Source organism: Homalodisca vitripennis, chromosome 4 (genome assembly GCF_021130785.1).
Source record: "Homalodisca vitripennis isolate AUS2020 chromosome 4, UT_GWSS_2.1, whole genome shotgun sequence".
NCBI classification, from domain to species: domain Eukaryota; kingdom Metazoa; phylum Arthropoda; class Insecta; order Hemiptera; family Cicadellidae; genus Homalodisca; species Homalodisca vitripennis.
Genome location: NC_060210.1, coordinates 157,426,220 through 157,452,387, shown reverse-complemented (window position 1 = coordinate 157,452,387; position 26,168 = coordinate 157,426,220). Strand labels below are relative to the sequence as shown.

General features: G+C 33.3%; 1 protein-coding gene across 2 annotated transcripts in view; it reads right to left on the bottom strand.

Moving 5' to 3' along the window:
- LOC124360396 (histone-lysine N-methyltransferase trithorax) overlaps nt 1-26,168 on the bottom strand; it is a 73,579-nt gene extending 47,411 nt beyond the window's left edge. For both annotated transcript variants that reach the window (XM_046813998.1, XM_046813999.1), the window contains exons 1-7: nt 25,831-26,168; nt 16,826-17,360; nt 15,830-16,027; nt 10,146-10,325; nt 6,366-6,547; nt 4,921-5,233; nt 26-199 (exon numbers count right to left, since the gene is read on the bottom strand). In XM_046813998.1, the coding sequence (XP_046669954.1) occupies nt 26-199; nt 4,921-5,233; nt 6,366-6,547; nt 10,146-10,325; nt 15,830-16,027; nt 16,826-17,360; nt 25,831-26,007 (1,759 nt within the window). In that variant the 5' untranslated portion in view covers nt 26,008-26,168. The remainder of the gene's footprint in view (nt 1-25; nt 200-4,920; nt 5,234-6,365; nt 6,548-10,145; nt 10,326-15,829; nt 16,028-16,825; nt 17,361-25,830) is intronic.

Sequence of the window (26,168 nt, the reverse complement as noted above, 5' to 3'; positions counted from 1 at the left end):
CATTTGAATAACAAGGATTCATCACCTGTGAACGTTGCGACTGGTTGACCTAATACAAGTGATGCACTGCGGCAGACATGTTTCACTCTTGGACCTTTCAAACTAAGCTTATGTAGTCTTACTAATTTTTCTTCTCTTTTAATTTTGTCCTTCTTGGTTCTTTTTAGTTTCAAATTTAATTTCACTGAGCTTTTACTGCCTGTAAAACACAATAAATAATAAAAGCACAGAACATGCACACATAGTATTGGGAAAAGACGCTTAGAAATGTTTTAATCTTCAACAGTTTTTTGTATAATTGAATAACAATGTGGTAGTTAAAAGTACGCTTCTTATCTCATATCACTCACAAAAGTGTATTAACATAATTAAATGTCCTACCACAAATATTCTAAACACACTACTAAAAAATACCATTTTTGTTTGTTAACCAATAAACATTTTGTAATCAACGTATTAAGTTAATTCAGGTTTTCTTTGAGAAATTATATTCAAGATGGGTGTTTTAAATACCCTGCATCAACAGGTGTGCAGGACAGAGAAGTACTAATAGCAAAGAAATGACAATTTAGGACATCAGATGTACTTTTGAAAACATTGGCATTGAGGAAAGTTGATGCAATGTTAGAGCATAGCTTTAGTCGTAAGATTTGTGACCTAAAATAATAGCCTTACAGATGGATGGTCACAACTGGACTTCTTGAAGCAAGGACACTATGGCGTGCCTTTGCTCCTTTCTTGAGGAATCTGGTTGTGCACAATGCACCATTCGTCCCACTTGGATAGTCAGACAGTAACAGATTACCGCGGTCGCTTACCTTTCTTTCAAGGCTGAATTTTACGTGTTACATCAGTGACTACCAGGGAGCGCGGTCGTAGTAGGTCGTGGTGACCAAACCACACGCGGTATGAACCACAGCAGTCGGTGTTTCAGCAAGACCAGTGTCGCTTCAGGGCTGATGAGTATTAGTATAAGACACAATTATATTGGGCAACAAATGAATATGAATATGGTGTGAATTATTATTAGGAGGAGAGGTGTTGGCAGGGTGTAGGAATGACACTGATTGATAATTTATTTCTAGGGTTGATTTACGATAAAACAGTTATATAATGTTTTCTGGAAAAGTCAGGAGTGAGCAGGTCAAGTGTCAATTAGGATTGAACTAATTCAATCGAACACTGGTAATCGTAATTTATTGGATTTAATTATGTAACTGTCTGTGTCAAAATTGGATAATAATATAATTTCATTCATTATTTGTACAAATTAGGTAACAATTAAAGCTGGCTGGATGAGGCCATTCAGATGGTTAAAACAGTTGTCACATTAATAATCACGGTTCCAATACTCATACCTCTAAGGTAAACCACCGCAACAACCTTATACATTCTCTTAACAGTAGTGGTATTTTTTTTTTATTTAATTTTTGCAAAGTGTTTTGAAGATCACAGAACCACTAGAACTTGCATATGCACCAGAACTCTCAAGTTCCAACAAATAAACTGACATTTTAAATCTGTTAGCTGACAAAGTAACACCACAAGTGATGGTTATTACCAAACATCACTTTAATAATGACACCATTCAACAATTTGGGCTGAAAAACTATTTAGTAATTATTTTTCTCGAAAGCAATGTAAGAGTGGGAGTGTTGCTTTGTTTGTGAAAGAGGGAATTAAATATGAATGAAGATGTAATTTAGATTCACACATAAAAGATTTTGAATTTTTTCATATCAATAAACATATTTTTGATTGGCCTCTATAGATCCCCTAATGGAAAACTTTGATACTTTTATGGCCCAAATGAATCTTTTTTTGCAAATTCTTTTTCAAAACAACAGATTTTTCATTATTATGGGCGATTTTAATATAGATCTACTTAATGTAACAGACATTAAAACAAGGAGATTAGAGGATCTGTTGAAAACGTACAACCTGCACCGGTCCGTGAACACACCAATAAGAGCGACAGCTACCACCACTACAACAATTGACAATGTTGTCACAAACATTTCATCTGTGGATGTATCATTGATTGTAACGGCTGTCTCAGAGTATGACGCACAGCTGGTTACTCTGACTGAATGTACGTCTGCCACTCTTCCGCCTCAGATTGTTAATAGCCACCAAGTTACAAAACCCAAGAATATTTCTGCGTTATGCACATTATTGAATATTTCTGCGTTATGCACATTATTGATGGACGAGACTTGGGACCGTCTCGACAATTGGTTTGGAGCGTTTAATCAAATATTATTATACTACCTGGACTTTGCATGCATTCTTAGAAAAATAGCTCAAAAACAAAAAATCAATTGGAGGTAGTTGGATTACACTCAGAATATTAGTTTCGAGATCCAAAAAAAATTTGCTTGGAGTATTATTAACAAAGAAAGCAAAAATACAAAGCCAGTGTTTCCTATAGAACTGACTGTATAGGAAAATACATCAAGGACCCATTTTGGTTGCCGGTATATTGAATAACTTCTTTGTTGATGTACCAGTGATGAGTGGCAGCAAGCCCCTGTCAGCTTCTCGCTACAGGGGTCAAGTGGCCCAGCAGTGTCGATGATGTTATCTGCTGTTACAGAAGGAGAGGTGGCTGCGGCAATTCGTGAATTAAAGCCCAAACGTTCAATAGAAATGCATGGAATGTCTAGATGGCTTCTTAAACAATGCTTCCACACAATTGTCAAACTACTGGTCAGAATAACTTTTCATTTGAAACTGGGCAATTTCTAAATGGTTTGAATAACTCTAAGATTATCCCATGCTTTAAAATGGTAACTCTAGCTCCCCAGTTAACTACAGACCCATTGCAATTCTACCTACGGTCAATAAAGTTTTAGCATTGTTTCTCACTCGGATGCTTTCTTTCTTGGATGAGCACGGTATTTTCTGTAAAGAACAGTTTGGTTTCTGAAAAGAATATCAACAATTGATGCAGTCATCAAATTGATTGACGTTGTGGTGTAGGCATTACAGAGGCAGCTAATTCCTTGACAGGCGAATGCCTACCCTTAGCGTCTTTCTTGACCTGTCTAAGGAATTTGACTGCGTAGATCACCACATCCTTATTTACAAATTACATACATGTGGAATATGAGACATACTATTCATGTAGCTTGAGACGTACCTCAGCAACTGTTACAGATAAGTGTATTGAAATGGTGTCTCATCATAACACGCCCTCGTAAAATATGGCATCGAGTAGAGATCAGTTCTTGGCACAGAGCTTTTTTTAGCTTATAAAAATAACCTTAGGTCATCTGTACCACCTAGTCAAATGATTCAGTACGCAGACGGATACTACCCTCTATTTCCAGGGAAATACAAAGTCTTTGGAAGTTGATTGCTTTTTAAATTCAAATTCATGCATTAAATTTTTATCAAATGTGAATCTACAAACAAATTATTCAAAATCAAACCATCTATTTTTTAGGGCGCAGAGTACCCTATGAACTCGGTCCATCAGTTGTACTAAATAACACAGTCTTCGATGAAGATTTCTGCACTAAGTTTCAAGGAATTCACATTAATAAAAGTTTATCCTGAGAAAAAACATGCAGGTGTTCTCTGTACTAGAATTTACTCAGACATCATGTGAGGAAATTGGCAGAATTTTGTGTAATACACCTATTAAAAATGGCCCAGTGTACCCACATATGTCAGACAGCATAACATTGGGGAAAGGATGTGCTAATGCCCATTTCCAGAGATTTTTTTGTCCTTCAGAAGAAAGCAACACGAATCATTGCAATATTTCGTGTTGCATTTCGTTAGCATCATTGCTATAAATAGGTCAGAGAATCCTGTAGAGATTGTTTTAGAGAACTTGATTTGTTAACCTTCCCCGCTCTCTACATACACGAGACTATCCTGTACTGTTGTTACAAAAATTGGGTGATGCAGGGCAGGGACATTCATGAGTACAATACCAGAGGGCAAGATGCGTTAAGATCTGTGTAGCACAGGCTCCAGGCTTACGAAAGTCTGTCATCTGAGGTCGGAGCTAAACTATTCAAGAAGCTGCTCTTAGACTTGCGTGTTGAAAATACAAAACCATTGTTTAAGAGGAAGCTAGTATGCCTACTGCTGCAAGAAGCCTATTACTCTGTTGGTACGTTTGCAGATCATGAGGATTAATCAATTGTTGGGTTGGGGGTTCCAATATGCGTAGCACTTCTGTTTTTTACCTTGCAATCTTTTTACTTTCTTTGTTTACATTTATAAGTATTATACAATTTAAATTTTTAAGGGAACTTATGTATTATTTTTACTTATATTCTTATATATTTTAATCAATTTGATGAATGCCATGCAATATTGTAATTGTCTATGACAATAAAGCTATTATTATTATTATTACAATGTAATTCTCATGTATGTTCAACTAAAGAGATCCTGAACTAGGGCTAAACTCAACATTCAAATTGAATTAACCCTGTCCACCATAGCTACGTTTTTTGTAGAGAACTAAGTTGCTCTATTATTCTTAGAGATCATGTCTAAAACATTATACTGCACTTAATTGTAGACCTGTTGAGACAATGAGGAATGCCTCTCTAACTACATTTCACTATATCTTGTAGTCAAGATTTCTCTGATGTCAAAACAATGTAGAGTTCATTTTGAGCATCTTTGTTGCAGACTTATTTTAGATCTCTTCAGACGAATATGTCTCCAGATTACAGAAGTCAAGTCTGTGACTATCGGATTCCAGACTGCACTAAGAGGGTGGTGAACTAGAGCAAAACTAAAAATTCACATCAAATTAATCCTTCATACCATAGATATGTCATAATGCCACCTGATGATTTTTACAACTTCATGACCTTATAACACTTAAATAACATAAAAATATTACTTGGCTATTGCTGACTACTATTCACAACCTGTTTGTTAGTAACTTACCAATTGTTTGTGTTTTTCTTTTTGCATTGATTTTTGAAGAGTCAAGTTTACATTTATTAGGTATCTTTTTTGACACTACGCTGGTTTGTGATCTAACATTTAATAGCTTATTTCTCCTGTAGTTTTTTGACATTTCCTGTTTTGTTTCCTTTCTTGCAAGAGCTTCAGCTTGCCTTCGTATACTCTTTGCCAAAATGATTTGAGTTTCAATAATTTTATCACCCACATTACCAGGAATATTGGATGAGTTCAGCCGTGCATAATGTCTCAGTTTAATATCTGCTTCAACAGCAACTGGGTTTTTCTTTGGTTTCTACAACAAACAATTACAAAACAAAACATTAACATCTTTGATGTATTAATGGCTTAAGGTACACACAATGGTTACTTTACAAATCATTATAATGTTGGATCTTATCGTTTAATAATGTGTGAAGGAAACCTCAAATATGTACATGACCAGCAGAAAGCAGTGGGTTAAATCAAGAGTCTATGTCATGAAGTTTACTACTACACAAAGTGAACACTTAACTAATACTATTACAGTAAGGTGGAGATATTAATGATATAAGTGCCCCCTTTTCTCTGTGTCCATCAGCAGCACTGTGATCTATGTCCCAGTTACAACATGCTGTTAATGTTACTATTAATTATAGTTGGTTCAAAAATGAGCAAGTGCTAAACATCTTGATAGCTGATCTAACAAAGAACTATATGAAATAATCTTCAACATGAGGAAACAGCCTTTGATTTACTGCTTCTGTACTCTTTTTGTTCAATGTAAATAATGGAAATTAAAATGAGAAGAGATCGAAGATCACTTCTTGTGGAGTGGTCAGTCTGGACTAGGGTGACCAAATCATTCCCCAAGTAAACTGAGACACTTCCAAATTTGTAACCCCTATTCTACTGACCAATTGGCCTAGGTTGTTCCCTGAGAAACTTATCTGATTCATCATATGTTATAAATAGTTATGTGTTATTTTTAAACTGTTAGCTCAAGCTCATACTTTGATATATATTTTTCAAAATATATTTTTTATATAGTTGTTTATTATTTTTTATGTGTTACCTTTGAATTTATTATGATATTTATATACTTAGGCCTTAGAATTCTATAGTAATATAAAATAATAACGGGTAAGAGGAAAATACAGAACAAAACACTACGAACTTTAAGCTTTGAGTCTCCATGATTCCTGACTAGGCATTGATATTTCCAGGCACAGCTATTTTACCAACTGTGACTTACCGATTATTATAGATAAAGTAACACATTAATAAGGGATGCCTGATTAATTTTCTTCATCACACTGTGTCATAATGGAATATGATGCAAATTTCTTCAAATTTAATACCATATGTCTCAGATATTTTGTAAAGTTAGCTTTTTCGAAAGTTCTTATTTGCAAGCTGAATATGAAGAGAAATAATGGTATACTTACAGTTTCAGAATGGCTTGGTATGTCACATCTCATAAATAATGGCAGCCTTTCCGTTAATCGAGTTTTTAAGTCTTTTGGCATACAGTAACCACGAAGGCACATCTTCAACCAGCAAGCCTTGCATCTAGGACTTACTACACCTGACAATGGATCTTTAGAGTACTGAGGAATTATACATTCACCTGGAAAATTTACATCATATGTAACTGATATCAAACTCCTTAACACATTCCAGGAATAAACATTCCCATGAAAAATTCAGAACATCATGTTAGTTGTTAGGCAAAATTCTGTTAAGACCATTCACTAAACTAGACTTGTATAATAATGTTCTTAATTATTTTATAAAATAAGTTTACAGTGTAAAATAAGTGTAAAGAGTTTATAGTGTCAGTGTTGTAAAGACGAGGTCACGTTTAATGCATTTTCCATTTCTTCTATATGCATACTTTTAGAGCTTTTTATTTTACAAATCATAACCTTGATGGGATGTGAATATGCGAATCATGAAAACTGTAAGTCGTGCTATTGTTAGTCTTTTGTCCTGTTATTGTTAGTCTTCCAAAATAAGTTTACAGTAAATATAAATTTTGTTTCTTTTATTTATTTTTTTAGTTCAGACTTTATTTGAGAAACATATTGTAAGTAACTCATGTTACAAAAAAATTACCAAAAATATTTATTTTCTCATTTTGCACATTTTCTTATAGTTGCCTTGTCATTTAGACAGATGCCACACCTTAAACATTTTGAAATTTTGCTGTGACAGCTAAGAACTTCAAGCCATTTACATTTCTTCATTGTCATTGAAATGTGTGCCAGACCTTTGTTCTAAACAGCTCAATGTCAAGCAGTAGCCTTCTCTATTGATGGGGAATACTCATAATACCCATATATTAAAAGTTTCAATATTTTTACGAAATTCAATGATTACAATATTTAGTGATCTATTTTCTGATAGGGTAATTCCTAAAACATGTATACTATACAAAATAATGGCCTTTAAAGGTTCAATATTAATCTAATTTCAACAGCCACCATTTGGTAATTTATCAAGTGTGGTTTACGGTATTTTTAATAATGAATATCTTTAAATTTATATGCACAGTGACTTAGGCTTCCATTTAAGATTTTGAAGACACTCACCATGGACTATCTGTCCCAAAGAAACAGTGTGATAGTTATAGCATAAAAAAGTAGTTAGATAAACTATATGACATTGCTAAGTTTCTAGATTTTATCAGCTATGGCTTCAAAAATATTAAGGTGTTTCCAGACATTACACATCTTGTATGTAGGCATGGTCTACATTAACCCAGTATGTAGCCACATAGATATATTGACTCCTCATACAGAAAGTTCATTTTTTCACTTTATTATTTCAGCTGTCACTAGTTAAGTTTAAAAAAATATTATAATAGACAATTAAAAGCCCTACATACTATCTTAAATTTATAATTATAAATCCTAAAATCACACTGGAATATTATAAGCATATATAGATGCAACAGTGATCTATTGTATAAAAATAGAGAAAGGTTGAGGTTGTTATGTTCAAAGTAGATTAGTTAGGGTATGAACACACAGGACTTGGTGTGACACGGTGCTACATATCGAGACAAGCAGCCTTTTATATTGTCAACCATGCACAGAAAACAAGGAATGGTGTGGCATGCTTCTATTGCTAGTCAGTAGTGAAAATGGCACTGAGTAAGGTATATTATATCTCACCTTCTCAAGAAAAGTGACAAAAGTTCAAACTGTTAGTTTTCAGTATGTTGAATTAAAAAGGCAATTTCAACTGAATGTGGCTGTGACAAACGTTTTGATTTAGATTTAAAATTATAACATCTGTATTAACTGCCTTTATAATAGAAAATCAAGCTAAATTTAAAATTATTATGTGGAACACACACACACACACAAAGATTTTTTTTTAGTTGTGTTGTTTTCTTAAAAAAATCTTATTTTAGTAAAATAAATTTAATAAATAAAGAATCTCTGTGGTTTATACAAGTAACAACACTTACTTCCACAATAAAATACAACTATCTTTTTTGAAAGGTGGGTTTTAACATATTTAGGATTTTTAACATGTTGTTTAGAGAATACCAAAGATGTTATGCAGATATTAAGTGAAACAAGTATGAGTAACAGTTTCATTACAAAACTATCTGAAACAATAAAATTCAACTCCTATGATTTAATGAAATGATGAGATTAAACTAGAAACTGAGCCAGTAAAAATGTAAAACTAAAATAATAAAAATATTTAAATACTAAAAATGGTTGTCTTTTTCCACTTCACAGAGAATATTATAAAAATATGAGTAATAGTTTATAACAACATTTTTCTCTAACAACTCTTGCAAGTCCTTATTTCTCCTTTCAGAAATGTCTTTCCTAACTCTTTCTTCTTTTTTCCTGTTGATCTTTTTTTGTTTTGTTATTATAATCCTCTTCTTCTTCATTCATTCATTTTCCTGCCATTGCATTGTATCAGACGGAAACTTCCTCAAATTCTTCATTGTCATCAAAAGTAGTCTTGAATTTCAAAATTAAAGGACTTTTTCCACTTTCACAATTTTAATGTTACTTATGAACAGGTATTTCCCTTTAGTTGTTATTAAAGAATTTACTCCAATTCGGTCCCACAGATCTTTAAAATTCATAAAATCATAATGAATTACTTCAATTATTGTATGGGGCGATTCGGATTTATGGTTCTTATGTTTACCAAGATCTTCTATCACAAATTCACCACCATCTATCTTTTTGCCTGTGTGGGTCTGTTTGTAATATCAAGCGTATTTCTAAAAAATAGTTTGCAAAGTCTAACACGTTTATTGTCTAAATAAATTTTTATTTAGTTTCCTGTTACTATTAGGTTTGTGGGTACCTGTAATTTGGTTGAATAGTTTGCATAAGAGAAGTAATAAAGTCATGTTGACGTGAAAGATCTTTTAATTTTCAGAAATTAATAAAACTTTTATAACAAAACTCATGGGTTATGTTTTGTATATATTTCAACTTAAATCGATCATCAAAAGGAGGTTTTAGTTCTTTTTCTGGGACCTATTTCTTGGATTTTGACAAGGAAACTTACGCTTGGCCGAAATTTTTCAATAGCATAGCTTTATTTTCCAACCAGTTATTTTTATCAGATATTCTTTTTGGTTCTCTTTATAGGAAATCTATGTCAACACTCTCATTTTGAACAATATTATTCCCAGTAAACTACTTGAACTCCTTACATTATGCATTTTCTATCTGTGACTAAAAAAGTTTTGTCTTTGTACATTCATAAGATCATTATTGTGAAATAAAGTAAAATACCCCAATTTTTGAGTTGCCACTTTTCTTTGGAAGATGCAATATGTTATGTTTGGGTAATCCCTATTTGTTTCACTGTAAGTAATTTAAAATATGTTTTTTTTTTCAGTACAACAGAGTGTCGACACATACCCTTGACTAAATTTTAAATTAATTTTCTTGTCATTTAGAAAAGCAGAAGACATACTAGAGAGTATCCTGAGAACACTTTAATAAAAACATTCATCCACGGTGAAATGTGTGTAGACACTTTGAAAAATCAAATTCTACAATGCGCTATGCCGGCCACTTTCTGTGTGTTCATCCCTGTATCCTGTCTTGTATTTGTATTTAGCAACAGAAGATGTGCTGCGCCATACCACATCCTTTGCGTTCATACCCTTATCAGATACTGTGTAGCTTACCAAATGGCATATATATCTTGAAAACAGATTTATTATAACTTACCTTTTCCAATTTTACAAATCAAGGGCTCAGATGAAATTTGGTGCATGACCCTTGTTATGAACTTTCGACAGGGTTCACAGCTATAAATACCAAACTTACGAGTTTGTTTTAGGTACCTATAATATCTTACGGCACCACATACTCCACACAACACCTTCTGGGGCACTATAGCCATTGCACCTGAAAACCAACAAAACAAACATGAATATTATGGCGTGTTACTTTGTTTGTTAAAATTATTTATCGAGCTTACTGTTTAAAGAATACAGCACAAGTCCAATAAACTACTATGGGACTACCTCAGATGTGGAAAAACAAATCAAATTTATTTAATATTTCATATAAGATTTCTTTCTTCCGATATGCCATCCAGAACCAGAACCACCATATTATCAAAAGTGTATTTGATCCATGACAACGTAGTCACACGTTCAGAAAATTGTAGCTGAATAACAGTTTGGCGTGATTACCACATATTTCTGAAGCTGAAGGAGTTTTAGATGGCTTGGACAGTGATGAGAAAGTAAAGAAGATAGTTATCAGGTTCTTGTAATGCATGGCAGGAAACTTCTGTGATGAAGGATTTGTAAAGCTTGTTACCAACTAGGATAAATGCCACAATATGTAAAGAAAACATATACAGTTGAAAGAAAATATCTTATAAGTTGTACATATCTGTTCCAATAGAATTATTAAACCTTTGAGTCCTACCCTTACTTATTACCCGAGCACGGCATATAAGTTTCAAATTTAGGTGTTTCAAATAGAGAAAGAAATCAGAATACACTATTGGTATCATCATCTCTATCTGACTCTAAGCTTTCTTGTGGAATATGTTGTTTTGTTATTGATTTGACAGCATTACTGCATCAGATTGATACAATTTTTTTTTTTTTTTTGCGGATGTTCAGCTGCAGTAGGACACACAAAATGGTGGTTCTTATTTTTAAAGTATCCTGTAGCCTATACTATTTTATGTTTCGAATACTTGAAGCATACTCATGGTAATGTACAATCATAAGTATAATAATTGTGAGTAAAATATTATTTACCATGTTGATTGTGGCAGCCATCTTAAGGCACTGACAGAGAGCATCTGTTCGATCTCACTCAGTATACACCAACAGGGAAGGTGTTTAAAACCTATAGTAATTATTATATCTATCTATGTTTTTTTCATAAAGAACGTAAAACAATAACACGTTTTATAAAATTGGCATTTGCTTACTGGTGACAAGCTGTTGTCCGCAAATAAACTTGTTTGAAGATTGAGTAGCTTCGAGACTCAGCTTCAACACATCACCAATCATGATACTGCGATTTTCTAAGAGTATTTTAAACACTTCTGATGATTTAATTCATTATTTCAGTATGCCATTCAACAAAAGTATTGGAATGGAGTAAAAATAGTAATGGTATCGGATTAACCTCAAGATTATTAGATAAGTTACATCAAGTACGGTAAACAAGTACATAAATTATTTATGTTAGTCATTACTGTACTTAAGATAATTTTTTATTTATACTTTTATTTTAATTTACCTATTTAGCTAAGAGCACTAAATAAATTATGTATAAATGAATAATTTATGCATAATTAACTTGTAATTTAAATGTATTATCAATACAAAATTGATATGTACATTGACATTACACAAATGTTCAATAACTTGGTCAAAATGTAAGATTTTGCATACTAAAAATATAATTATCTCAACTGGCAATTGTAATCTTACTAAATAAAGTTAAGGATAATGTAATACCGTTTTACTATTTATACTCGATCTTAATACTTGTGAGTTATCAGGTCTTAATAGAATCATCCAGAAACATAACTTCCTCAGTAGGTTGAAGCTGGATGTATTTATATATTTTTAAATAACAGAAATACAAAATATAAAAAATAAATACCTACCTGTCAACAATGGATATCAACCCCATATTGTAGACAAAATGATTAAGAAAAGAACAAAACAAGAAAACCAACATAATACTACCTAATCCTAATACTAAAAAAATTAGAAATATAATGTGTTCCTTTCAATACTAAATTGGACAAAACTGTTCTAAAAACCTTTCAAAATTCAGTTCTCCATCAGTTACCAAACGAGAAATAATACATTAAACCCTCAGAGTGGTGAAAGACGCTGCAGCATCTAAAAAATCTCCTTCGCCAGTGGCAGAGATGCTCTTGTGCCTATTAACGCAAGCCTCTTTTGTTCCGGTATTTCCGATGTTATGCCACGACCTAAACGCTATATATTAGAAATGGTTAGAAAGACCAGATTCCAAACTTTAATTTGGTATAGTATTTAGACATAATGGCACTAGTGGAACTCTTACAACCAGTTCATCTACCTTCTGTACCACCTCCTGGACCAAGTGGAGATCTTCCTCACCGGATTGCTCATTTACCAGACTTTGTGCAGTGTGTGGACACACCAAAAAAAGGGGCAAAAGTCACTTCTGGAGCCTAATTTGTAATTGTGGGGTTCATAGGGAGTGTTTCCCTTACTTGGGACATTACTGGAGGCCTCTCAAACCAGGAAGAATGAGGTTGACTCTGATACTGACTAAAATGCAGTAAAGAACGTGTACATAAAAGTTTAGATCAGCAATTAGTGTGTTTTTTTAGGAATAATACATATAAACTATATATATATATATATATATATATATATATATATATATATATATATATACTAGCTGTTTCCCGCGGCTTCGCACGCTTTTCGTAAGTTTTGCCCGCGTATGAGCATTTCTGGTTGAAGTAAATTATATTTCCAACCCCGATGTAGATTTTACCTTGATGTCACGATCAAGAAAATATGTCAAAAATGTATTGTACATGCATAATGTATTTTATTACAAAGTGGTCTACCACTCAACCTTTAAGTTCAACCAAAAATTTAGTTTAGACAATTATACATCATAACTTAGCGCCTTCAAATAGTGTTTCACTGTTTAATATACGTATCTATCTCGTAATTGCAGGTTATAATGTGCAGGCGCTTTGAAAACTTTTCTTCATTTTATTCGTTTATATTCACGACATAAGCGAATAATTCAGATAATAACTATCCTATCTTCTAAGTTAGACTAAATTACGGATACATGTGAAATTTGATTGAAATTGGTTCAGTCGTTTTGGAGTTTATTGGCAACATACATCGTGACTCAAGATTTTCATATATATAAGATATTGTTCAGAAATCAATTTTAAACAAAATGGCTATTTTGGATTTGTGTTAAAACATTAAATTCAGTAACATTTACTCAGCCTAACATAAAAACAAAAAAATTGGAATTTTTATTTTGGAATTCAACCCATTAGTTTTTCATACCTATCCAAGATAAGTGTTTGATATTATTTGTATTGTATGCTATGTGTTATGTAGTTTAATTTGATATATGATCTGTCATACTTATATAATTTAGAGTATTTTATATAAATTTTCTTTTGCGAACATACAAAATCAGTAAAAATGTCCCGCCACTCGGAGGGTTACACTTATTGAAAACAAAGTGAAGCAAAATTATGACAAACAAGAACTATACAAACAATCTGGAGTATACAAAATTAACTGTAGTGACTGTGAAAGCTATTTTATTGGGCAAACTGGTAACAATTGTAATAAAAGGTTTCAAGAACATATACAAGCTTTGAAAACAAATAACATGTCTACAAAAAAATCAAATTTTGCTGAACACTTATTTGAAACTGACCATAACCACACAAATATTGTAAAGAACATGGAAATTTTAGATATCGAAAGGAAAGGAGAGAAATTAAACACAAAAGAAGAATTACATATCTAACTAAATAATAATAAAGATACTCATAACATTTTAAATAGTAATATGAAAAATAAGACAAACCCAATTAAAAAAAAATTAAAATATTAAATACAGATTAGTAATCAAAATAACAACTGTCTCATTTAAATTTAACATATGCTTAAATGGACCACATGTGTATATTTAATTGTTTATTATTTATTTAGAGGTTAATGTACACTGATGATGGTTGAATAACGAAACACGTGAATGGCAATAAAAACATTTTTAAAAGGGTTTTAGTTGACTTTTCATTATACTAATTTTTAAATAAATAAATATATACATATATTAAGAACTTTTTCCCCTTTACAAAAGATACTAAGGCACTAATAACAATAAATGTTGGCTTATTAACCCTAGAACTGGCAACGGTTGTTCCTGAAATGCCGCAGTATTTTAGATTGATATGTAATGGGTTTTTTAGACAAGTATTTATACCAATTAACTTACTCCAAATGTAACATATTATACATGATTTTTTTCAGAAAAGACTACAGAATCTAAATATACCTAAAGAAATTACATAAATAAAAAAAACACAAAATTTTGTTTTACTTTCAAAATTTTTTTTTAATTTTTTACCAAAACATTCCGTTGCCTAGCAAAGTTCCTGTGTATCAAGTAAGAAATCTGAGATATACACTTTGCTCTAAATTTTATGCTTATTTCGGAAATATATAGTTTGTTGAATGCATAAAATTATACTTATAGTAGTTTATAAAAAAATCCGTACCCGTATTTTATTCTAAGAGGCACGTCCAGAAAGTAAGTGTACTGGTACTCTCACAGCTGTAGGGAATACTTTTTCGACATGTTGGCAACACTGCCGCGTAGCTTGACTCATCCCCTTCAAAACGAGACCAATTCAAGGTTAGTGTGTTGAAAATTCTTGACGCAGTACCATCCCTTGTGAAAAATTTCGATCATATCTCCCGCCAAGTGCGAAATTCACGCAGTCATTCGCTACCTCGTTGTGAAGGGAAAAGTTCCGGTTGAAATTTATAATGAGGTGAAAACTGTTTAGACTGCCTCTTAGTCTCATAGTGTAGTGGGTAACCAAAGTTTCGTCTCCAGTAACAATAGAGTAGAGAAAATCATCACCTTCAAGTTCGTAACGTTCCAAAAACTCTTTGTAACTCTGCATTCGATTCAACTTGTGCTGTTCTGTCAGCTGTTTTGGGACCCATCTCACAGACAATTTCCGATATCCGAGAGTTTCTGTGATTGTTTCGTGTATCAGGGATCTGGAGATTTGCGGAAACATCGCAGAAAGTTCATCTAACGTCAATCTGCGATCGTCACAGACCGCAATCTCGATTTTTTCACAAGTTAGTCAGTCACAATTGAAGGTCTTCCAATCATCTGATCGTCATTCAGAATCTAACTAAATAGTTTAATAATGAAATATAAAACAAAACAAACATAACCTATACAAAGTATGCTGCAACGACTGATCAAATACGATGAAACAAACGCTACAGTTGTTGTCGTCAGCTGTCTACCGATAGACTAGTGCGGGGTGGAATAACATTTTGCAATGTACAAAGATAATGCAACATAAAAGCAAAGACCAACAAAACCGGTATAAATATGTAGATTGATTCTTCTTCTTTACATTGGTGTGAGATAAAACTTTATTTTTTTAATAATTACATGTTCACGAGTCATGGAAACAAAACAGCGCAAGTGGACCGCATATGCGACGATGCCAATCAATTCTGGGAGACCAAATGAACCGCATATGCGGTGATTGCCAGTTCTAGGGTTAAATTGGTAACAAAGTATTTTTGTAAGATATGATACTCATAATATGAATTAGTATTGAGCACACCACTTTACTTTACCTGAAGAGAAGGGTCCTTTTACTGCTGGTGGGTTTGGCTCAACCTTAAGTTTTGCCTTTCGAAGAATAACTTTCCCTTTGGTTTTAGTGCAATAGTCTTCATCCTTGGCACTCGAACTGGTTGTGCTCATGGATGAACTCCAATAATCTTGTGTATCATTACTTTCTGTATCACTGTTTGTCTGGCTAGATTCTTCTGCTGCACAACAATTTGCAATTAGCTGTATTTCTACACAAACTGGTTAAAATTTCTTTTCATAAAGAACACTGTTAGTTTGGAAATATACTCAATTTATCTAATGTGAAAACAGTTTGGATTGATACCATGAGAAGTATTAGTCAACAGCCATTTTGACAACTTAGCTGTTGAAACAAAAACACAATGAGTAAAACATTTGAAATTGGCCGGCTAGTACCCTTTCCAATAGCACCAGTGACTCAAATCCAGCTTGTAATTTTAATACATATATGCTGCATGTATACTATAAACAATGTATTTGTTAAAATAGCTTTTCCAATATATTTTATAATATAAACATATAAGATGGATAATTTACAAATTTAAGATAGACAAACATATTACAGAAACCTGTCATTTAACTCAAAATCATAAACAATAGTTTACAAAAATATTTACATTGGTTTGAAGTTTGTTTGGAAACAATTTAAAACCATTTTTAAATCCTTATATTCTTTGCCTTTCTGTGGACTTCAAGATAGTGTCAGTCAAAACGTTTTATGAGGGGATATTCTGGTTATATGCCAATTATTAAGCATACTAGAGCAAAACTGAAGTGTTTTGAATTCAGAGGCTCTTGAATTTATTTCTACTTTTTTAAATTTTGTAATCTCATGAGATAAAAATAGTGGTTTATAATTTATTTTGAAGCAGTGTATGATCATATGACAATATAATAGAAACACTAAAAGACTTCATCATTACCACTTATTTTCTACATGGTTGTAACTATTGTCTAATGTTTTATAATAAACTTACTTCTCTTTCCCATCCACGAGCTTGTCGAGTGGTCACTGGATATCTCAAGTTTAATTCTCTTTGTTCTATAATCACTTATCTCAGAGCTTGCAGCAACATCAGTGTCACGAAATCTTTTGTTGGGTTTAATAACTCTGGAAGAATGTGCACTACGCACTGGTAAAACAAATTTCCTTGCAATGGATCTGCCATTAAATTCTGGATTAACCGTTCTATTTTTTTCAGAAATTTTTGTTGTACTTTTTACAAAGCAATTTACTTTGTTCCTTTTATGAATACTTTGGTCCACGAGAGGCAAAATGTCCAATTCTGTTTCTTCAGACTTTATCTTTCCGTATGTTTGTACATCAGATATACAACTTCTTGAAGATGTCATGAGAGACGAAACTGGTAACAAAGGGCATTTACCAGGTGTATATGGTGTGAATAAAACCCCACGAGCTCTGTGTTCTCTCTCAACTTGGTTGGTTCTAATTTGTGATTTATCTGTGGCCAATCTGATTTCATAAGGGCTAAACCCATGAAATACAGACTCCTGAAAAAAATGTAAATCATTAGATACCATGCATTATCTGAAACCATTAAACTTAGTGTAACAAAACTTTTTATAACTATTGTAAACATTAACCCTTTTAGTGCTGTTGCAAGATGAAAAAGTTTGTCTGAAAAATGCTAGATTTCTCTCGAGGCACTGCTTAAAAATGCCAAGCCTATTTTAACGATTTTGTAACATTTTACTAAAACATCCATAAAATAAAAACACCTAATTTTAGGTAGGCTCTTATTTTTGTGTTATATTCTTTACAGATAAATTCATTTAGTTAGTTAAAATAAAGTTATTTAGTTAAAAACATATAAAAAATGCATATACTGCTAATTTATCATATAAAAAAAAACAACACAAATGGTTCTTACCAAAAGGTTTTTGAATATTTTTCCAGTTTTATATGAGAAACAACACTTGAAAAAATATTTATTCAAAACAAATGATACTACTAAGTACAACTAAAATTGTACATATACACAAAAAATTATTTTATCATCCACAAAACTACTTTTTGTGCAAACCTACGTTTTTATACTTTTTTCCCTGAAGCCCTAATTTAAACTCATGAAATTGAAACACAGTTTGTAAAATTCACAGGCTATCACTGAGCTCTGAATAAGTGACATTTCATTTAGAATAAGTTAGCAGAAAAATAATTTTTCTTCTTAAAAACCATAAAACAAATCTTATATTTAAGTAAAATTTAAATTTTTTTAAGTTACAAAAATCTAAATATTTACTTACAATATATATTTTTTAGTTTAACCTGAGATATAGTAGGTGAAAAGTTATTCCATAAAAACATAACATCAATTGAAAGAGAAAATAAACAATAAAGACAAAAATACCAATTTGTTATTCATATTTTAAAAACTGTAAAGTAATATTTTTTAGAAAGCAACTTTTTTATTTTTTTGTTTTTTACAGTAAATTTAACACGTTCACTGCTGAATTTCAGCCCATTACGTACCCAATATGCTAATATATATTTTTTGTTTAAACTTAACGTTAGATGTTTTCTTGTAGACTGGGAATCTTGTCCAGGTATATTTGGACATACTAATAAACTATCAGTGTTCTGTAAAAACTAGGTTGAAACACTTGGGTTACTTTGTAGTCCAATACAACAAAACAAACATAACCTCAACCATCCCACACAAGTGCCAAGGACACACTAATGAAAGAAAGAAGTGATGTGCACATGATGCCCCGAGACCTCATGCACATGCGCCGGACCCTCCGCTTGAGGTCCCGAGACCTCACCCGCAGTGAATGTGTTAAACTAAACATCTAATTAATCTTGAAAAATTGCTATCAATATGTTTTCCACTATAATTTGGATCATTATGATTGTTTATATGCAAAACAATTTATAATACATTACAAAAAATTATTAATATCCGTATAAATGGACATTGGCATTTCTCGGTGGTTTTACAAACATCCGTATATATGAACGTTGGAACTAAATAGGTTAAATTGATAATTTTAAAATAATAAATACTGTAGCCTTCTTCTCAGCCGGACAATCTATCAATCGGATATCGCTTTAACCGGTTTCTGTATTCAAACAATGACATCCATTTAATCAGCTATTTCATAATGAGATCTCATTTCAACTGGTAATTGGGTGGAAATAAATTAAAGTGATGTTTGAAATAAACTCGATGACCCATACGGACATGTTGCAACGTAATTGCTTTTACTTTATTTTGGTACGGTTTTGAATTCTTATTTAATTCATCTAGATATTTCGAGGTGTTTTGACGTTTGCCATTTTTATAAACACAGTTATAAGTTATATTTGTTTTCTAACAATTACCTGTATGATTAATAAGTTTTTTCTACAGATGGACTTAGTGTAGGGTGAGATCATACATATTTTGATTTATAAAAATATTTACTGTAAAATTAAAAAATGAAATTAATGTCATATTTTAGTTATTAAATCGAATAACTTATTTATAGAAAATTAGCATTCAGGAAACTGTGATATAATGAGAGCACAAAGATTCATTTTGCCAAATCGTAATCCGGTCGGACCTTCCCAAAGTAGCGGAATTAGAGAGAGGCTACTATAAAATGTTTTTCGAAACTTACACTTCAATAGAACACGAATAAAACTTTTATCTCATTACATGTGCAATAGCACTTGAGACTCAAGATAAATAGCAAAACGTTCCTCAATTGGAAAATATATACTTTGACCTCAATAATTTAATGCAACATAATCGTTATATTTTATTTTTAATATATATGTCATTATCATCAACTACATAACTGTGCTCTAGTTACTGAATAAAATAATAGTGTTTTAAAAGAACTCATCAGCACGATAGCATTGATTAAAATATTGAAAATCAGTTTTCATTAGGGCACACTATTGGCCAAAAGAGTGCATGAACATACATATAAAATAATAACTTCAACAGAAATCTTTTGGATGTTTTTTTCTAAGGTACTGAAAAGATTCATAACGGCTCGTCAAGTAACTACCAGACCATGAGATTCTTCCAGACTCTCTATACGAATAAAGAAAAGATAAAATCATACCCAATGTACCTTTTGAGTTAATTAAAAATCTAAACAAAATGCAATTTTGGATAATATACATACAATGCTAATTTTATGAGAACTTAAAAAAGGTTTTAATAATAAGAAAATAGTACTGTAAAAGTTAGAACACAGGTTTTAACCCTCTTAGGTCAGCCGGGACAGCATCTATCCCACTCGTGATGAGTGGCTGAGTAGCGCACGGGACAGCGTCTGTCCCGGCATACTTGGGTGGCTGAGTAGCGAGCGGGACACCTGCTGTCCCGCGCTGTAGTGCTTTGTTCTTTATTTTGTATCTCCTAAACGAACTAACCTTTTCATGCCAAATGTTTTTTGTTTGTTTCTTAATAGTATGTATTTTTTCACAAAAAACAAATTGAAATTGTTGACTTTGTTTTGGAACGTTTACTTGCAAAGAAACTATTCTTTCATTTTTTGAATACTACTGTACTGAACAGCTATATTCTCTACAAACCTGAAAATGGAACAAAGAAGCCCCTTAGTGATTTTCGACTAAAACTAATTTGATATTAAAACTAATTTCAATCATAAGTATTTGAAAACAGCTTCATTCTAGGTTTTTTACTACAAAACACGCTTAAAATGTAATGAAACATAAGTTTTTCAAACTAAATTAATGTAAAACACATATATTAATTGTCGGAAAATTCGTAAGATTAACTCAAAATAAAGGTAATTTAGTTTTACAATATAAAAACTTTACTTTGAACCAATTGAATAAAAAATAAGAAAGTTAGAGGCAAATAACTAGAACGATGCGCGGGACGTGAGATTTGAGTGAAATCCCGCTGCCCAGCGAGGGCAGACTGGTCTAGCGCGCACGGCCACTCAGGCACAGCGCACGTCAAAAAGAGCCGGCGTCAAAGTGTTAAAGGCACTGCTAATGCATGGTTCGAGAAAGTTCCAGCAGGGATCACTTCTGGCTGGTTTATACTTTTCAATTGAACCTACCACTGAGCACTGCAAAAACCAATATGTCGCTTAAACCTAGGCAACCTTATGAATGTCCAGGAGTAGCACATCACTAAGTGACAGAGGAGATAAACAATAGTGTATGAGTATTTCCTACTCAATATGTTTTAATTATATAAAAAAACTTACACAGTACAAAGTGAAGCATCTCGGACAATTTACTTAATTTAAATTTTATTTCAACAGAAAAAATGGGAAACATAAAATTGCATTTGTAATCTACAATAGATTAAAAAGCGTGACCACTAATGGTGATAGGAGTATGGTTGAGAACAAAGGGGGCTTGTTGTGAAAATGAATGAAGTTTTAAGTGCTCCGTTTTTCTTTCATTATGTCATCCACCAAGACGACCTTTGCAACAAACTTTTAAAGTGGGAAAATGTAATGAATTGGAATTTGTAAGCTCTGTAAACTACATTTTAAGTACTGTAGTGCACTTAACCAACAACAACTTAGAAAGGTTGGACAGTAAATATTTAGATTTAATCTACCATTCTGCGTACGCTGGCTGAGCCGTGGAAGGGTCGTGGAAAGGTTGTTTACTTGGGATCCGAAATTAAAACATTTTAGCTACTAAAAGTAATACATTGAATGAACTTTCAAATTTACAATAATGATTTCAAAACGCCAATGGGCTACGTTCCAAAATGAATCAGTTTAGAACTGCTCACTCCTTGTGTGACTACGATGTTATAATTATTGCAGAAACTAATCTATCCCATGAAATCTCTAATGCCGAACTGGGATTAAGTAACTATTCCATATACAGACAAGACAGGACGGCGCTCACAAGTTTTAAAAATTCTGGTGGTGGTGTGCTGATTGCAGTCAAGAAATGCTATACCTCATGGCTCATTCCCATTGATGAACCAGCAGTTGAAACCATATTTGTTGCTCTGAGGTGTGCACATTCTTCAAATATGCTTATAAATACTGTTTATATACCACCAGATGTTGCCCACCAGACTTATATAGAATTTTGTGACATTTTTCACACCGTCATCTCGAACAATATGAATATTTCTTCTGTGTTTATTGCTGGAGATTTTAATTTGCCAAGGATCGACTGGACCGCACAACCTCCGAACACTTACTCGCCTTCCGCTCTCAAGATATTGGAGCTTACTTCTTTTCTCGACCTTGGGCAGATGAATACTATTCCTAATTACATAGGAAATTTCCTTGATCTAATTTTCACTAACATCCCTTGTCTTGTATCGCACACCGCAGAGAGTTTGGTAGCTGAAGATATAGCCCATCCTGCCCTGACAGCTGTGATTGATCTTCCTGAAATGTCTCATCGCTCTTGCACTGCTACTTTCATCCCCAACTTCAGAAAGTGCAACATTGCTAATATTTCTTTGGCCATTGCTAATATCGATGTGCGTTTGGCGGAGGGCCCTGACTTAGCCTTCAGTCGTTTTTGCGAGGAACTTAGAGAAATTATTTTGGACAACACCTGCATGAAAAAGATTGGATTGTCCAAGTTTCCCATTTGGTTTTCTAAAGAACTGATAAATTTAATCATCTTAAAAAAGAAACTGCACAGGATCTACAAGACTTCATTATCATTTGAGGACTACTGGAGGTTCTCTCATACCAGGGCCCAGTGCAAGTTGCTGGCCAAGGATTGTTTTAACAGATACGTTGGGCATATTGAGTATTCTATACCCTCCAATATAAAATCTTTTTGGAGTTATGTGAAGCAAATGCAGAAATCGCAGTCTATCCCAACTCGTCTGACTTTTAATCACACAGTTACTGATGACCCTCATGTCATGTGCAATCTTTTTGCTGGCTTCTTCCCCTCAACTTTCAATCCCAGGGATGACACAACTTTAGACTTTCATTTTGCTAGCAACTTCAATGTAAATCGCTTCCATGTAAGTGAGGAAAGAGTACGGAAGGAGCTGGAGTCACTTGATGTCAACAAAGGTAATGGTCCTGATCTCATCCCACCTATAGTTCTCAAGAAATGTAGCGTTCAACTTTCAAAGCCTCTCACCAATTTACTTAATAGACTATTTATGGACGGCATCTTTCCCACAGCACTCAAGTCCAGTTATGTTGTGCCGATTCCTAAAACACCAAATGCTACTGATGTCACCAGCTTCAGGCCAGTCGTCATCCAGCCTGCTTTGGCTAAGGTTGTGGAAGGTTTAGTGCTGGAATTGATATCTAATGACATAAAGAGTATCATTGTCCCCCAACAACATGGGTTTTGCAAGGGTCGTTCCACCCAGACCAACCTTGTCATCTACACAGACTATATTCTTTCTGCGTTTAATCGAAGACATCAAGTGGACAGCATTTATTTAGACCTTTCCAAGGCATTTGACAAGATTAGTCACTCACTTCTGATTTCCAAGCTCGAAGGATATGGTTTCTGCGGACTCTCTCTAGAATGGTTCAAGAGCTATTTAAGTGGACGCTCGCTGAGGGTCAAACTTGGAAACCATTTGTCTGAAGAATTTCCTCCCACCTCAGGTGTCCCACAGGGGTCCAAGCTTGGCCCTATTCTTTTCAACTTGTTTGTCAACGACATCATCAGCCACCTATCATCGGAATATCTCCTCTTCGCAGATGACCTCAAGATATTCAAAGAAATTTACTCTCGTGATGACTGTCTCAATCTTCAACGTGATCTGAACCTAATTGCTGAGTGGTGCGATGATAATAAGATGGTCATTAACTCAACCAAATGTCTTACAATCACCTTCTGTCGTCTGAAGAATCCTGTTGCTTTCAATTACACTGTATCCGGCGACATCAAGCGAGTGACCTCGATAAACGACCTTGGAGTAAGTTTGACTACAAATTTGTCACCCGATGCACACATTGATGCGGTATCCTTGAAGGCAAACAAAATGCTAGGATTCATTTTTCGAATGTCTAGAGGGACGTTCGGTGACGAGACACTACTGCTCTTGTATAAGGCTTTAGTTCGGCCTAATCTGGAATATTGTACTCTTGTTTGGTCCCCTCATTACGCATCTCATATTCACAAACTACAGAGTATTCAAAACAAATTTTGCAGACTTCAAGGAGTCCGGAGAGGTGCAGCCTATCGGGAGGTCTCTGTCCCCGCACTTGAGCAGGAATTTCTTCTGCCTACGCTGGAGTGCAGAAGGAGAATGTTTGATATTATTTTCCTGCACAAGCTTATCAATGGGGCGATCGATTCACCAGAGCTTCTGAGTAGGATATCCCTATTGGTGCCTGCTGGAACCAGATCCAGGAATATGTTTTCAACCTGCCACCACTCAAACAATTACAGCTACCACGGTCCTATTGCTCGACTTCATAGGCGTGGAAACAGCATTCCTTCCGATGGTGATATGTTTTATGACAGCATCGCACACCTTAAAAAGAGACTGCAACAGTAATGAGTGATAGAGTTTTTTTTCCCCTTAATATCAGTTGGAGATGATGTTTGTGATTTTTCATTATTGTAACATTATTTCACAAATCTTAATACTTATTTATTATTCCACTGCATATTCACTACTTTCTGTAATTTAATTAGTTGTTATTTATTTTGTTGATGTTATATTTAAGTTGCATGAAAATGTTGTGAAATTATTGTATATTGGCGGATGCCGTTGAAATAATAATAATAATAATAATAATAATCACTAACCGCAAATGTTGAGATTCTGAGGTGCAAGGATAATTTGATAGGTCTAGTCTACTGCGGGAGATGACTGTTGGAGTTCGTTATATAAGCGTCAAAGGTTCTTAGTAGCCTCAACATGATAATTTCAAACTGAATTAAGTTTTAGGCTTTAAAATCGTATTATAGTAATGCTATACTTTTATTTGTAAAATAAATGTATTTGTTTCAGATTGCATAAAATAACTAAACTAATTTAAACGACATATGAACAGCGTAATACTTACAATTACTTTAGCCAATCTGAAATGGTATTTCTGCAAGTACTGATGGTGTCAAAAGTAAATTCATTATAAAAAGTAGTGGTTTGTTTGATTTCAACCAAAATAGTACACGATTTTTTATTGTATTTAAAATATCAAATTTAGAATATTCAAAATAAGTCTTAACTCAAGATCGGTTTTAGATACGTCAGGTTTGTTCTCACTTTTCTTGTAGCAAAACACTATTTGATTTCCACGTTTAATTCTTGTTTTCATCTTGTAAATAAAAAGCTGGACAATTCAGATTAAAGGAGCAAGGTCATGATCTTGTAACCATTTAGAACATTGCTCAGTGTTTGTAAAAACATTTTGAGCCAATATCTACATAATCATTGCCATTGTTCTTCTCATTGTCACTAGCCTTCTTCTACATAAATGAAATAACGACAGCTGGTAATGACAACACTACTCTAAATAAAGAAAGCTGGCAATGATTTATGATTTATAGGTCAAATGTCCTATTAGATGGTATCGATATTTAAAATCGATAATCATAATCCAATTATGTTAGTGGGCGCTTATTATACCGTAGCCAATCGTTGTTTGCCAATATTAGGGTAAGCTTGAGTTGTCCAAGTATTAGCCTAGAGATGGACAAGTAGAAAATTTGAGTATCAAATTTGTGCAACTGTGTTATTTACTCAGTATGGTAAGCTGTCATCAACAAAGGCTATGCACAAATACATCTGCTAAATTAACCTATCCTACTCTACAGATATCTTAAATAAGATCACCTCACACAGTTTTTCAACTAGCCTATAGGTTAAGAATGGAAGTTTGGCAACAATAAAATCTTTAGCCTACATGATTGTTAATAACCAAAATGCTATGGATTAAATCAAGGGCAGTTGAAAAATGAACGTTTACCTTATTACATCAAACAAAAGGCTTAAGAAACCTCCAATTGATGAAGGTGATGTTCAAGGAATCAACACAAAATTCCACTGTATGTAAATTATACGCTAATTATACTAACCCTTTTGTCATCATCACAGCCAAATGTTGCACGGAAAACTGCTAAACCTAAACAAATTTCCTTAGAAGCTTGTATGCACTCATTATTCAATGGAGCTGTATCTGTAAATGTTCTTATTAACTTTCGGCCAGATCCAGCCAATCTAGCTGGCTTCCCTGCTGGTCTTGATTTTAACATATTGAGACACTTCTATGATTATCACATGACACTGTTGATGTGAATGTCATTTCTTGTACAAATTTTCCGAAAACTAACTCGCAAAACACTCTCCTCCACAACTATCTTATACATTGCTTTCAGGGCCTCATTAAATACACACAACACAAAATACGACTCAA